Source organism: Mobula birostris, chromosome 4 (assembly GCF_030028105.1).
Source record: "Mobula birostris isolate sMobBir1 chromosome 4, sMobBir1.hap1, whole genome shotgun sequence".
Classification (NCBI taxonomy): Eukaryota; Metazoa; Chordata; class Chondrichthyes; order Myliobatiformes; family Myliobatidae; genus Mobula; species Mobula birostris.
Window position 1 is genome coordinate 72,806,179 of NC_092373.1, and position 15,809 is coordinate 72,821,987.

General features: G+C 40.8%; 1 protein-coding gene across 2 annotated transcripts in view; it reads left to right on the plus strand.

Moving 5' to 3' along the window:
- LOC140196411 (GRB10-interacting GYF protein 2-like) overlaps window positions 1-15,809 on the plus strand; it is a 191,571-nt gene that overhangs the window by 37,227 nt on the left and 138,535 nt on the right. For both annotated transcript variants that reach the window (XM_072255561.1, XM_072255562.1), the window contains exon 6: window positions 13,066-13,174. In XM_072255561.1, coding sequence (XP_072111662.1) covers window positions 13,066-13,174 — 109 coding nt within the window. The remainder of the gene's footprint in view (window positions 1-13,065; window positions 13,175-15,809) is intronic.

A 15,809-nucleotide genomic window follows, 5' to 3' on the forward strand; every position in this document is an offset into this window, starting at 1 on the left:
CTTCCGGCCCTTCAAGTCTGTCGGGATCATCTATTGTTTCTGATGCTCTTGATGTGGCCTGTACATCAGAGAGACCCGATGTAGATTGGAAACTGCTTCATTGAGTGTGTTTCCTCCATTTGCCACAACAGTCCGGATTTCCTGGTGATCACCCATTTTAATTCTACTTTTCATTCCCATTCCATTATTTTGGTCTATGGCCTCTACTGCTATGATGAGGCCACTTTCAGGTTGGAGGCGTAACACCTTATATTCTGTCTGGGTAACCTCCAATCTGGTGGCATGAATGTCGATTTTTCAAACTTCCAGTAATTCTCCTCCCTCCCCTTATCTCTTTTTCCATTCTCTATTCTGGATTTCCTCTCACACTTCTCACCCAGCCATCAATTGCCTCTGGTGCCTCTCCTCCTTTCCTTTCTCCCATGATCCACTCTTGTATCTGATTCCTTTTTAAGCCATTTACATTTTCCAGCTATCACCTTCCAGCTTCCCATTTCATTCCCTTCTTCCCCCACCCACTCACCTTCCTGCTTAACTGGCTTCTCCTTTCAGCTTATACCCCTTCCCCTCTTCCCATCATCTTATTCTGGCTTCTGCCCCTTCCCTTTCCAGTTCTTGGCCTGAAATGTTGACTGTTTATTTCCCTCCATAGATGCTGCCTGACTTGCTGAGTTCCTGCAGCAATTTTTGTATGTTTATCTGTTTAAAATATTTGATTATATTGTTTGACCATCAAAAATAAAAAAAATGCTTTAAGCAAGCAATCGTTTGCAATATTTTATTTCACTCGTATATGAACTGCTGGATACTTGTTAATTTAACTGCACTTTCTATTCACATTGATTGCTCCAGGAGAAGTCGAGTACCTGAAGTTTTTGAATTTCTGAGTCCAATAAAAACTTTCCAGAAAATGGCTTTGTGTCCTTTTAGTACTTGTTTCCAGAAAATACCAGAATGATATGTATTGAATAAATATAGTAGGTACCCATTATTTCTTAATATTTGTCGTAATAGCATATACTCAAATACTACTAGAAAGTGAATGATTACATTTATTTCTGCAGATTTTTTTCTGTCAATATAGTAATAGTTTATCAGTGTCTTGTCAAAAGCATTTAATGGATCAGTTAGTAGTTTAGGGGTTAAAAAGATTAAAATGACTTTATTCTCAATACACACAATTCCCTTGTTTCTTTACTCTACATTCCACAAGGCATTAGAGTCATCAAGTAAAACAAAAAGATGTCTACTATGGGTGGTGGGACTTGATTGATTCTTATTATTCAGTATTTTTTAAATTTTTTAATTTATTTAGAGATACAACACAGCAACAGGTCTTTCCAGCCCAATGAACCCATACTTCCCAGATACACCCATTTGACAACTAACCTACTAACCCATATATTTTTCGAATGCGAGATGAAACCAAAATACCCATGCCGTCATGTGGAGCACATACAAATTCCTTATAGATGGGAGGAATTGAATCTGAGTTGCTGGTCCTGTAATAATTCCGTGATAACCACTACACTACCATGCCACCCCAGTTAGTCACACTTCCCACATTAATTTGTGAAATGGGCATGTCAATTCTCTTTCTCAGTTCTTATCTTCAATATCCTTGCAGACTCATTTGTCCACTTTTGGATTATTATCATTTGTTGTTTTACATAGAATAGTACAGAGCAGTACAGGCCCTTTGGCCCACAATGTTGTGCCGACCTTCAAACCCTGCCTCCCATATACCCCCCCACGTTAAATTCCTCCATATACCTGTCTAGTAGTCTCTTAAATTTCACTGGTGTATCTGCCTCCGCCACTGACTCAGGCAGTGCATTCCATGCACCAACCACTCTCTGAGTAAAAAAACCTTCTTCTGATATCCCCCTTGAACTTCCTACCCCTTACCTTAAAGCCATGTCCTCTTGTATTGAGCAGTGGTGCCCCGGGGAAGAGGCGCTGGCTATCCACTCTATCTATTCCTCTTATCATCTTGTACACCTCTATCATGTCTCCTTTCATCCTCCTCCTCTCCAAAGAGTAAAACCCTAGCTCCCTTAATCTCTGATCATAATGCATACTTTCTAAACCAGGCAGCATCCTGGTAAATCTCCTTTGTACCCTTTCCAATGCTTCCACATCCGTCCTATAGTGAGGCACCCAGAACTGGACACAGTACTCCAAGTGTGGCCTAACCAGAGTTTTGTAACATTCTTTCACGTTAGCTTATATCTTGATATCTGTTCTACAATTTCTTCCTCTCCTATCAAAAAGAAAATGTCGGAATTGGCCTTATTAGTTATAACTGCTTAGTGGTTGATTGTTACGACATTGAGTGATTCCACGATAATTATGGAAGACCTAAGGAAATAAGATACCAACAGGAAAGCTTGATATTCATCTAGCATTTCTGTACATCCTTAATATGCCATCTTAAAAGCAGGGATGTAATGTTGAGGCTTTTAAAAGGGTGTACTTGGAAGTATTGTGTGCAGTTTTGAGCCCCCTATCTGGGAAAGGATGTGCTGGCATTAGAGAATGTTAGAGGAGGTGCACGAGAATGATCCTGGGAAGGCAAGGGAACACATGAGGAGCATTCGACAGCTCTGGCCTGTACTCATTTCAGTTTCAAAGAATGGGGGTGGGGGGGGGGAATCTCATTGAAACATATAGAATATTGAATGGCTTAGATAGAATGTATGTGGAGATGTTTCTAATAATAAGGGAAGTCAACCAGTGGGCACAGCCTCAGAATAGAAGAATGTACCTTTAGAACAGAGCTAAGGAGGAATTTCTTTAGCCAAAGGGTAGTGAATCTGTGGAATTCATTGCCATAGACAGCTGTGGAGGCCAAATCATTGGATATATTTGAAGAGCAGGTTGATAGGTTCTTGATTAGTAAGGGCATCAAAAATTATGGGAAGATAGCAGGAGAATGTGCTCGAGAAGGAAAGTAAATCAGCCATGATTTCAGTGGGTCGAAAGACCTAATTCTGCTGCTGTGTCTTATGGTCTTTACAATTTTTTTCCTCAGACCTTTTGTACGGGTTTGGAATTGAATGTATATTGAACTTTTCATGTGTAGTACTAATGTAATGCCACTATGTGTCACCATTGGGATAACTTGCAGAACATGGACAATTCACATTAAAACAAGCATTCATCATTTATAGTTTTAGAAACTGTTAACTGGATTTTTAAAGCATTGAAAAGAAAACTGCAACCTTGTTAACTTTGGCTCAATGGCAGTATTCATTACTGAAATGTGTGGTTGCAAACCTGGAGAGTTGAACACATTGCGGAGGGAGTACTATTCTGTTTGGAGATTTTGTCTTTTGGGTGACAATTAAATCCAAAGCCCTTCAAAAGAATAAAGTCACAAACCTTTTAGAGGCACAAATGGAAGCTTCCATATATCTGCAGAGTAGAAATCAAATGATTGTAGATCATAACCACTCTGAAGGGGCATCAGAAATCTATCTTGTGTTCGTCAGAGCTTGAAGCCAGACTTCTGTAGTAACTTTGCAACCCCAATATATCATGGCATTGGAAAATTCTTTTGTTTGCTCTATTGTCTTTATTTTTTTCTTATAATATTGGAAAAAAGGCTGATTAAATCCATTCTGGCTCCAAAAGCATTCTCATTATTCCCTTTCCCGCATTTATTTTCCCTGGAAATGGTTTTGAATGTATTTCTGTACTAGATTTAATGGACATTTTCAGTTGAAAGAATTGTGATAATTTAGGTAAAATTCTAACAACTTTTTGTTAATTTTGGCTAGCATGTTTTATTTGAGAGATCAAAGATTGTGAGTTTTTTCTAGTACTGTTTTATTTTTTTTAAATGTATTTCTCGATGCTAACTTTTTTTCTCCTTCCCAGTTCTAGCAAGAAACTGGCTTGAAGTGTTGTCTCTTGTTTTTCTTAACTACAAATGCCGCCCGACCTGCTGAGTGTTTTCCAGCAGTCCTTTTATGATTTCCAGAATCTTTTTCTCTTTTTCATATTTTGTGGCTAAAGATTCTGTCATGCACTACAGAACATTGCAAAATAGTGCCCTTTGAACCGATTACACAATTGCTTGTTGTTTTTCAAGGAGTACTTGGTACTGCACGTGCAAGGATGATTCTACTTTCTGTGCAATACTCTGAGAAGCCTTCTGACTAAATTGTATTATGTTTGCCTGTTCAGGGATCAAACACAAATAGGAAACCAGTACATCCCCAACATTGTGTTAAAGTGGATGAAAGACTTGTTCAGTTTTGTAGGGGAAATAGTATCTTGTCAGGTTGGAGGGGCCATGAGTAGAAATTACACTGATAACTCTTGGAGACTGCAGAAAAAAGAATTCTCCAGTCACTGGCCTCTTATCATGCATCCCTCACAGGTTGTCCTGCTGGGTATGTTGTGCTGCCAGGCATTTGAGGAAAGACCTGAAGCCAATGCATATGTGATAGAGTGATCTGCTCCTTCCTGCAGAGATCAACTTAAGCAAAGGGAAGCTGTAGTGATAAAGGCAGAAGAATATACTAGTGGTCATCTGAGAGCTAGATGAAAAGCTGCATTCATAGGAAGTATACTCCCAGTGGCCACTTTATTAGGTAGAGGAGTGGAACTTGGTGTTGATCTTCTGTTGCTGTTACCTATCCACTTCAGGCTTCAAAGTGTTGTGCATTCAGAGATGCTCTTCTGCACACTGCTGTTATGGAGCATGTTTATTTCAGTTACTGTCCCATTCCTATCAGCTTGAACCAGTCAGGCCATTCTCCTCTAATCTCTTTCATTGACAAGGCATTTTCACTATAGTGCTCCTGCTCATGTTTTTTCCCGTTTTTTGCGCCATTTTCTGGAGGCTCTTCAGACTGTTGTGTGTGGAAATCCCAGGAGATCAGTTTCTGAGATACTCAAATCACCCTGTCTGGCACCAACAAGCACTCCACAGTCAAAGTCACCTAGATTGCATTTCTTCCCCATTCTGATGTTTGGTCTGAACAGCAACTGAACTTCTTGACCATGTTTGCACAATGGTTGGGTATTGAGTTGTTGCCACCTAATGTGTGTGGCAAGGTGGTGCTGGTGAACCATGGCGACGTTCTGCGGGCTGTGTACAATATTTCTAAATATACTACTTCTGATTTACTCTCATGGCAATCTGAAGCATGTAATTTCTCTTTAAATAATGTACTTTTAAATCAACTTAATGAGCTACAGATTTCATATTCTTCTGAAGGACTCGGCAAACCAAGCAGGTACGGCACCTTGGCTCTGGAATATCTGGATAGCAAAGGTGAATACCTCAAGATGTTCTTTATTGACTGCAGCTCAGTAGTCAATGCCCCATCATCCCCTCAAAACTAATCAATAAACTTCAAGACGTTGGCCTCAGTATCTCATGCTGTTGGATCCTAGATTACCTTACTTGCAGTCCGCAGTCAGTTCGGATTGGCAACAACATCTCCTCCACAATCTCCATCAGCACAGGTGCATCACAAGGTTAGCCCCCTGCTCTACTTGCATTAAAGTTTTGATTGTAAGGCTAAAGACAGCTCTATTGCCACATTCAGGTTTGTATATGACACCACTGTCATAGGCCGAATCAAAGGTGGTGACGAGTTTGCATATAGGAGGGAGATTGAAAATCTGGCTGAATGGTGGCATAATAACAACCTCTTACTCAATGTCAGCAAAACCAAAGGCTGATTACTGATTTCAGGAGGAGGAATCCAGAAGTCTATGAGCCAGTTCTTATCAGGAGATTAGAGATAGAGCGGGTCAGCAACCTTAAATTCCTTGGTGTCATTATTTTGGAGGATTTGTCCTGGTCCCAGCACATAAGTGCAATTACAGAGGAAGCACAACAGTGCCTCTACCTCCTTAGGAATTTGCGAAGATTTGGCATGACTTTGACAAACATCTATAGATATGTAGTGGAGAATATTGACTGGCTGCATTTCAGCCTTGTTTGGAAACACCAATGCCCTTGAACAGAAAATCCTACAAAAAGTAGTGGATATGGATCAGTCCATCACAGGTAAAGCCCTCCCCAGCATGGAGCACATCTATATCAAGTGTTGTCACAAAAAAGTGGCATCCATCATCCAGGACCATCTCCACCCAGGGCATGCTCTTTTCTCACTGCTGCCATCAGTAAGAAGGTACAGGAGCCTCAGGAATCACCACCACCTTGTTCAGGAACAGTTATTACCCCTCAACCATCAGGCTCTTGAACCAAAGGGAATAACTTCATTTGATTTTGTTTACCCCATCATTGAAATGTTCCCACAATCTATGATCACATTTTTAAGGGCTCTTCATCTCATGTTCTCAATATTTATTGGTTATTTATTATTATTTCTTTCTGTTTGTATTGGTACAGTTTGTTGTCTCTTGCACACTGGTTGAACGCCCACATTGGTATGGCCTCTCAAGCAGAATCAGGTTTATTATCATTGGCATGTGTTGTGAAATTTGTTAACTTAGCAGTAGCAGTTCAATGCAATTCATAATATAGAAGAAAAAATAAAAAACAATAAATAAGTAAACCAATAAAGTATATGTATATTGAATAGATTTAAAATCGTGCAAAAACAAATATATATTAAAAAAAATGAGGTGATGTTCATGGGTTCAATGTCCATTTAGAAATCAGATGGCAGAGGGGAAGAAGCTATTCCTGAATCTCTGAGTATGTGCCTTCAGGCTTCTGTACCTCCTACCTGATGGTAACAGTGAGAAAAGGGCAGCCCTGGGTGCTGGAGGTCCTTAATAATAGATGCTGCCTTTCTGAGACACCACCCCTTGAAGATGTCCTGGGTACTTTGTAGGCTAGTACCCAAGATGGAGCTGACTAAATTTACAACCCTCTGCAGTTTCTTTCGGTCCTGTGCAGTAGCCCGTCCATACCAGACAGTGATGAAGCCTGCCAAAATCAGAATGCTCTCCACGGTACATCTATAAAAGTTTTTGAATGTATTTGTTGACATACCAAATCTCTTCAAGCTACTAATGAAGTATAGTAGCTGTCTTGCCGCCTTTATGACTGCATTGATATGTTGGGACCAAGGTTAGGTCTCCAGAGATCTTGACACCCAGGAACTTGAAACTGTGCGCACTCTCCACTTCTGATTCCTCTCTGAGAATTGGTATGTGTTCCTTTGTCTTCCCCTTCCTGAAGTCCACAATCAGCTCTTTCTTCTGAAACTGACGTTGAGTGCAAGGTTGTTGATGAGGCACCACTCCACTAGTTGGTCTGTCTTGCTCCTGTACACCCTCTTGTCTCCAACTGAGATTCTACCAACAATGGTTGTAACATCAGCAAATTTATAGATGGTATTTGATCTATGCCTAGCCACACACTCGTGGGTATAGAGAGAGTAGAGCAGTGAGCTAAGCACACACCCTGAGATGCACCAGTGTTGATCGTCAATGAGGAGGAGATGTTATCACCAATCTGCACAGATTGGTTTTCCGGTTAGGAAGTTGAGGATCCAATTGCAGAGGGAGATAGAGACCCAGGTTCTCTAACTTTTCAATCAGGATTGTGGGGATGATGGGGTTAAATGCTGAGCTGTAGTCGATGAACAGCATCCTGATATAGGTGTTTGTATTCTCCAGGTGATCTAAAGCTGTGTGAAGAGCCATTGACTTTGCATCTGCCGTTGACCTATAGTGGTGATAGGCAATTTGGAATGGGTCCAGGTCCATGCTGAGGCAGGAGTTCAGTCTAGTCATGAGCAACCTCAAAGTATTTCATCGCTGTAGATGTGAGTGCTACCGGGCAATAGTCATTAAGGCAGTTCATATTATTCTTAGGCACTGGTATAATTGTTGCTTCTTTTGAAGCAAGTGATAACTTCTGTCTATAGTCTAATATAAGTTATTCTATCCTAGATTTATTGAATCTCAAGGTTGTATATGATGACGTATGTACTTTGATAATATATTTTGAACGTTAATTGGATATTTGCATTAATGAGCAAGTGTATATGTGTACCTGTTAAAGTGACACCTGTGTGTACATTGATTAAAAAGTAAAATCTACCATGCATTGAAAGTGTGGGCAAGCAAAAAGCGAAAGTGATCTATATATTTTTGAGCTGTGTGCTACACAATTTCAATTGTGAGAGCCCATTTTTTCAGCAGAAAATTGTTTTTGTAAGATAAAATTAATTTGTTTAATATGCAAAAATAACTGCAATATTAGTATACTGCGGCTTTTGCAGGAAATAACATTATATTTGACCATATGAGAGAGATTGAGCAATTTATGTCTCAGGTCTGGTATAACCCACATGTGGCTTTTCTCTGTGCTGCCAGTCATTCTCCCTGGCTATGCTGTGTGGCTTTCTTAACTCTTCTGTTGTGGAAGGAACGGGGTCATAAAATGAAGTACTTCTTGGCACCCTTGGTGCAAAGCATCTATTTAGTAGCACCTCTCCATGAGGATTTTAAGGTTGTTATCTGTAAATTAGAGGCCCAACCCTACCCAGCTGAAGATCCAGAATAGGCATTTAGAGTTCCATAGTAATTCCAAAATTAACTCTACTGCATTGGTGGTTTAATGGGAGACCCAGATCAGTTCCTGGTTAATGCGCCAATGGATCGCACTGAGTCTCAGAATCACTTCTGTCCTTGGGTGCTGTTGTGTGGAGTTTGCAAATTCTTCATGTGATTGCATGGGTTGCCTCCAGGTGTTTGGGTTTCTCTCCCCTCCCCCCCCATATCCTAAAGAAATCACCTGTAGTGTGCATTGTAGAATATTTTGGGAGAGTTGAAAATGCTCAATATCAGCAAGACCAAGAAGCTGATTATTGACTTCAGAAGAAGGAAACTGGAGGTCCAGGAGCTAGTTCTCATCAAGGGATTAGAGGTAGAGAAGGTCAGCAACTTTAAATTCCCCAGTGTTATTATTTTGGCAGACCTATCTCAGGCCCAGCACATGGGTGCAATTACGAAGAAAGCACACGAGTGCCTCTATTTCCTCAGAAATTTGCGTAAACTCGGCATGATATCAAAAACTTTGACAATTTTTTATTGATGTGTAGTGGAGAGGTTATTGAATGGCTCCACCACAGTCTGGTATGGAAACATCAATGCCCTTGAATGGAAAATCCAACAAAAAGTAGTGGATACGGTCCAGTCCATCACGGGTAAAGCCTGCCTCACCAGTTAGCTCATCTACACAAAGCGTTGTCACAGGAAAGCATCATCCGTTATCCAGAACCTCCACCATGCAGGGCATGCTCTCTTCTCACTGTTGCCATAAGTAAGATGGTTCAGAAGCCTCAGGACTCACCACCACCAAGTTTAGGAATGGTTATTTTCCCGTGACCAACAGGCACTTGAACCAGTGGTGATTACTTCACTCAACTTTACTTCGCCCACAGCAACTGGACTGGCTTTCAAGGGCTCTTCATCTCATGGTCGTGATATTTATTGCTTATTTTTTTATTTATTCTTTTTGTATTTGCAGTTTGTCTTTGGCATACTGATTATTCATCCTATTAGTGAGGTCTTTCATTGATTTTTATTATGGTTATGGATAGCTATATGGACAGGAAAGGAATGGAGGGTTATGGGCTGAGTGCAGGTGGGTGGGACTAGGTGAGAGTAAGAGTTCGGCACGGACCTGAAGGGCCGAAATGGCCTGTTTGCGTGCTGCAATTGTTATATGGATCTTTTGAGTATATCCGCAAGAAAATGAATCTCAGCATTGAATATGGTGACATGTATGTACTTTGATAATAAATTTACATTGAACTATTTGAATGAGTAGAGAGTTTATTTTAAAGGGATTATTATAAATAGGTGATTTACGGTTGATGTGGGCTCAGCGGGTCGAAGGTCCTGGTTCCATGATTTGTCTCTGTACAACTGACTCCCAGCAGAGGTACACTGTAGTGGTTATTCCCTTTGTTCCCCTCAAAGCTGATGCGAATTGCGCATAATTAGTTTTGTAGCTGCTCAGTGTTTGTTTGACAATAAATGCTTGATGTGCAACAGTTTGGAAATAAATAGCACTTGGTTTCTAGTGTAATAGTAGACAGTGCCCTAGTAGGATTGATGCAAGTGACAGCAAGATCTCTAAGTAACACTATTTCTACTCCAGATGTGATTGTAAGAATATTACACACAACTTAGTGCTTAAGGGCTGAATTTGGGAAGCCAGAATTTGCTTCCAAGTCTGCTCACCCTCTTACGGTATGAAACTCAAACAGAGTGGTGGTCTTATTAAAATGTAATATAGATTCACTGTCACACTTATTGACTGTACTCTCTATGTAGTCATAAAATGGGATATTCCATTAACATTATTGTCATGTTCACACAATGCTACTCTAGACGTATGTGTAGTGTTCTCATGCAGTGTGTTGAAACTCTGACTAAACACCAAGTTAAACCGGGGTCAATGAAGACAGAGTCGTAGTAAGGTTAACCATTTACTGTTCACTCTTCCACATTAACATCGTATGGTGAAAAGGCGTTGCTTCTATAATGTGTCTTTGTGGGTAGAACGGAGCTCTTCACGATCATGCTGCACGCATGGCACCCATCTTTATACCTTCTCCGAACCGGAGGTTACACACGATGTGGCGAAACCAGAGGTGACGTCATCGCATGCCGTAATATACCATAGACAATGAATTTACCTTTGTTATACTGTAACATAATTATCAACCTTTAACTAGCAAATAGTTACAAACAAATCATTTAAAGCGTAGACCCAACAAAATCAAATAAATGCCTTAAGGGCAACACAATATGCAGTTGCAAGAAAAAGCTTGTGAACCTTTGCAATGACCTAGTTTTTTTTTTTCCAATAATTACTCATAAAATGTGGTCTGATCTTCATCTAAGTCACCATAACACACAAACAATTGTACTACTTTTCATCAATACAGTCATAATTTAATACAATTTAAACAATCACAATCTAGGTTCAAAAAAGTGTGAACCTCTGGGGCAATGCCTTCTACAAAAGCTATTTGGAGTGCGGTGTTTCAATCAATGAGTTGAGATTGGAGGTGTGGGTTGTAGGGATGCCCTGTCCTATAAAAAAGACACACAAAGTCAGATTACTGACGGAGCCTGCTCTTCTCAAGATTCGTTTATATGCACCATGCCTCAATCAAAACAACTTTCAGAGGACCTTAGAAGAATTGTAGAGATGCATGAAGCTGGAAAAGGCTACAAAAGCATTTCTAAAGACCTGAGTGTTCATCAGTCCACAGTAAGAGAAATAGTGTACAAAGGAAGGAAATTCAGTGCTGTTGCTACTCTCTTTAGAAGTGGGCATCCTGCAAAGGCCACACGCAATGCTGAAGGAAGGGAAAAAAAAACCCAAGTGTTAACAGCAAAAGACTTGCAGAAATCTCTAGAACTTGCTAAAGTCTCTGCTTATGTGTACATTTTAAGAAAAACACTGAACAAGACTGATGTTCATGAAAGGACACCATGGAGGAAACCACTGCTCTCCAAACAAAACAATGCTGCATGTCTCAAGTTTACAAAAGACCACCTGGATGTTCCACAATGTGCTGGGCCAATGTTCTGTGAACAGATGAGACAAAAGTTGAACTTCTGGCAAAATTGCGCACTGATATGTTTAGAGGAAAAGAGGCACACGCAACAACATCAAAACCTCAACCCAGCTGTGAAGCATGGTGGTGGGAGCATCATGGTTTGGGGCTGCTTTGCTGCCTCAGTACCTGGACAGCTTGTAATCATTGAGGAAACAATGAGTTTGAAATTGTATTGACATTTTACAGGAGAATTCCAGGGTATTAATCTGTCAGCTGAAGCTTAATAGAAGTAGGATGATAGAACAAGGCAATGATCTAAAACATGATTAAATCAACAACAGAATAGTTTAAAAAGAAGAAAATTTGTGCTTTGGAATGGCCAAGTCAGAGTCCAGATTGTAATCCAATTGAGATGCTATGGCATGAATTGAAGAGGGTTGTTCATGCCAGATATCTCAGTAATATTGATGAACTGAATCAGTTTTGTATGGAGGAATGGTTCAAAATTCCTCCTTCCCATTGTGTAAGTCTGATCTGCAGCTACAGGAAATGTTTGGTGGAGATTTTTGTTGGTCAAGGAGGTTCTACCAGTTGTTAAATACAAGGGTTCACATACTTTTTCCAGCCTGGACTGTGAATAAACAATATGTTCAATAAAGACATGAAAAGTACAATTGTTCGTTATTAGTTTGGGCAGATTGTCTATTATTGTGACTTAGAACAGAAACAATCCAACAGAAGGATTCTACATGATATCACCCACTTCTAGTGATTTAACTTTTCAATGAAGGAAGATTGGTATCTCATGGGTTTCCTCTGGGTGTTCCGGTTTCCTTCTACTTTCCAAAGATGTACAGACTAGTAGATTAATTGGTCATTGTGAATTGTCCCATGATTAAGCTAGGGTTACATAGGTGGGTTGCTGAGTGTTGTGGCTTGTTGGGCTGGAAGAGCCTATTCTGATTGTATCTCTAAAATAAAATGGTGGAAAGGCTTTATTCACAGAAGATGATTTACTGGAAATGGACTGGTGATCATGGAACCCTTAGTGGAATTAAGGTAAGCAGTGGTATGTTGAAGAATCAATATGAAAGCAAGAATAGGCAATTCGGTTGCTAATCAGAAAAATTAGCATGTATTGAAAAAATGGATCAGATTTTCCAAGTATCTCTGAGAGCACTTTCTGTGAAGTTTGATTTTCTATTTCTGAAGTCTCTGATAAAATTTCAAATGTATTGTGGGCTGCATTGTATATGTCTACATGGAGTTACCGTAGATGAAATTTAAAATTTAATCCAATACCTTTCTGATCAATACAGTTTTCGTCCGTAAGGGCTGAAATCTGTTCTGTCACCAGTTCAGGAATTTATCAGTTTACAACAATTCTTTGTGCAGTATATCAGTTCCATACTTAATAATTTCCCCGTGTATTTACTGGAGATTCGATAACATTGAGAAGCATACTTAAACATATGGATAGCACAACACAAAACTTGGAAATTCTGCACTATATAATCCTAAATTCTATTAAAACATTCTTCAGGTCGAGGACGAGGTGAAGGTGGTTTTTACCAAAGAAGTTTTGATGAAGGTGAAGTGGGTTTCGGTCGAGGGGTTCGCGAAATACATAGATCGCAAAGTTGGGAAGAAAGGTGAGTTAGTGCACTAAATTAATTCTTTGGATCTTGTCTCCAATTCTGTTAATCTTCTAGAAACTGCGGTATTAACAATTATGTAATAATTAAATGTATTCATGTTTACTTTGGGCTTTTTGTAGCTTTTTCCATTATCCTGTAGTAAGTCTTTCTTGTCTTAGTTTCAAAATTGTTTCTACTATTAAGTCCAGCTTGACTCCATAAGCTTTTCCTGTTCCATCTTTTTCTTCCAGCTGTCATGGAATCATAGCGAGATTCAGCACAGAAACGAGCCCTTCAGCCTAGCAAGTCTATACTGTCAGTCACCCATTTACACTTATCCTACATTAATCTAAATTTTTGTCACCCCACATTGTCATCAAGTCCCTGGATTCTATTGTTTACCTCCACATACTAGCAGCAATGTTTATCGCCAAATTAATTTGCATTGCGTTGGTGTAGTTAATCCATTTGTTTTGAAACCATTTTTATCATAGTTATCATGTACCCCTTGACAATAAGTACTCCTGTTTGAGTATTGTTGTGGGGGGGACAGCTTACCTGGGGGAAGCGACAGTGGCCGTGCCTCTGGCACAGAGTCTGGCACTGTGGCTCAGAAGGGTAGGGGAAGGAAGAGGAAGGCAGTAGTGATAGGGGACTCTATAGTTAGGGGGTCAGACAGGTGATTCTGTGGACGCAGGAAAGAAAATCGGATGGTAGTTTGCCTCCCAGGTGCCAAGGTCCGGAATGTTTCAGATCGCGTCCAAGATATCATGCAGTGGGAGGGAGAACAGCCGGAGGTTCTGCTACATATTGGTAGCAATGACATAAGTAGGAAAAGGGAACAGGTCCTGAAAAAGAGAGTACAGGGAGTTAGGAAAGAAGTTGAGAAGCAGGACCTCAAAGGTAGTAATCTCGGGATTACTGGCTGTTCCACGCGACAGTGAGAATAGGAGTAGAATGAGGTGGAGAATAAATGCGTGGCTGAGGCATTGGAGCAGGGGGCAGGGATTCAGAGTTCTGGATCATTGGGACCTCTTTTGGGGCAGGTGTAACCTGTACAAAAAGGACGGGTTGCACTTGAGTCCTAGGGGGACCAATATCCTGACAGGGAGGTTTGCTAAGGCTATTGGGGAGAGTTTAAACTAGAATTGTTAGGGGGTGGGAATCGAACTGGAGAGACTGGGAAGAGGAGGTTGGCTCACAAATAGAGAAAGTTTGTAGACAGTACGAGAGGGAGGATAGGCAGGTGATAGAGAAGGGACGCACTCAAACCAAAGGTTTGAGATGTGTCTATTTTAACGCAAGTAGTGTTGTGAACAAAGCGGATGAGCTTAGAGTGTGGAGCTATGAAATGGTGCCCATTACAGAGACTTGGATGGCTCAAGGACAGGAATGGTTACTTCAAGTTCTGTGTTTTGAAAGGACAGGGAGGGAGGCAAAAGAGGTGGGGGCGCGGCACTGTTGATCAGAGATAGTGTCACAGCTGCAGAAAAGGTGGACACCATGGAGAGATTGTCTACGGAGACTCTGGGTGGAGGTTAGGAACAGGAAGGGGTCAATAACTTTACTGGGTGTTTTTTATAGGCCGCCCAATAGTAACAGGGATATCGAGGAGAAGGTAGGGAAACAGACCTTGGAAAGGTGTAATAATAACAGAGTTGTCATGATGGGAGATTTTAATTTCCCAAATATTGATTGGCATCTCCCTAGAGCAAGGGGTTTAGATGGGGTGGAGATTGTTAGGTGTGTTCAGGAAGGTTTCTTGACACAATATGTAGATAACCCTACAAGAGGAGAGACTGTACTTGATTTGGTATTGGGAAATGAAACCTGGTCAGGTGTCAGATCTCTCAGTGGGAGAGCATTTTGCAGATAGTGATCAGGACTATTTTATATACAGGGAGAAAATCCAAAAGTCTGAGATGCAAATGGACTTGGGAGTCCTTGTGCAGAACACCCTGAAGGTTAACTGGCAGGTTGAGTCAGTGATGAGGAAGGCAAGTGCAATGTTAGCATTCATTTCAAGAGGTCTGGAATACAAGAGCAGGGATGTGATGTTGAGGCTTTATGAGGCACTGGTGAGGCCTTACCTTGAGTATTGTGAACAGTTTTGGGCTCCTTATCTTAGAAGAGCTGTGCTGACATTGGAGAGGGTCCAGAGGAGGTTCACAAGGATGATTCCAGGAATGAAAGGGTTATCATACGAGGAATGTTTGATGGCTCTGGCTCTGTACTCACTGGAATTTAAAAGGTTGAATGGGGGTGGGAGTAATCTCACGGAAACTTATTGAATACTGAAAGGTCTAGATTGAGTGAATTTCTCATTGAAAGGCCTGGACAGAGTAGATGTGGAAAGGATGCTTCCCGTGGTGGGAGAGTCTAGGACAAGAGGGCACAGCCTCGGGATAGAGGGGGTGTCCATTCAAAACAGCGATGGGGAGAAATTTCTTTCGCCAGAGGGCGGTGAATTCGTGGAATTTGTTGCTATGTGCATCTGTGGAGGCCAGGTTATTGGGTGTACTTAAGGCAGAGATTCATAGGTTCTTGATTGGACATGGCATCAAAGATTATGGGGAGAAGGCCGGGAAATAAGGTTGAGGAGGAGGAAAAAAAAGAATCAGCCATGATTGAATGGCGGAGCAGACTCAGT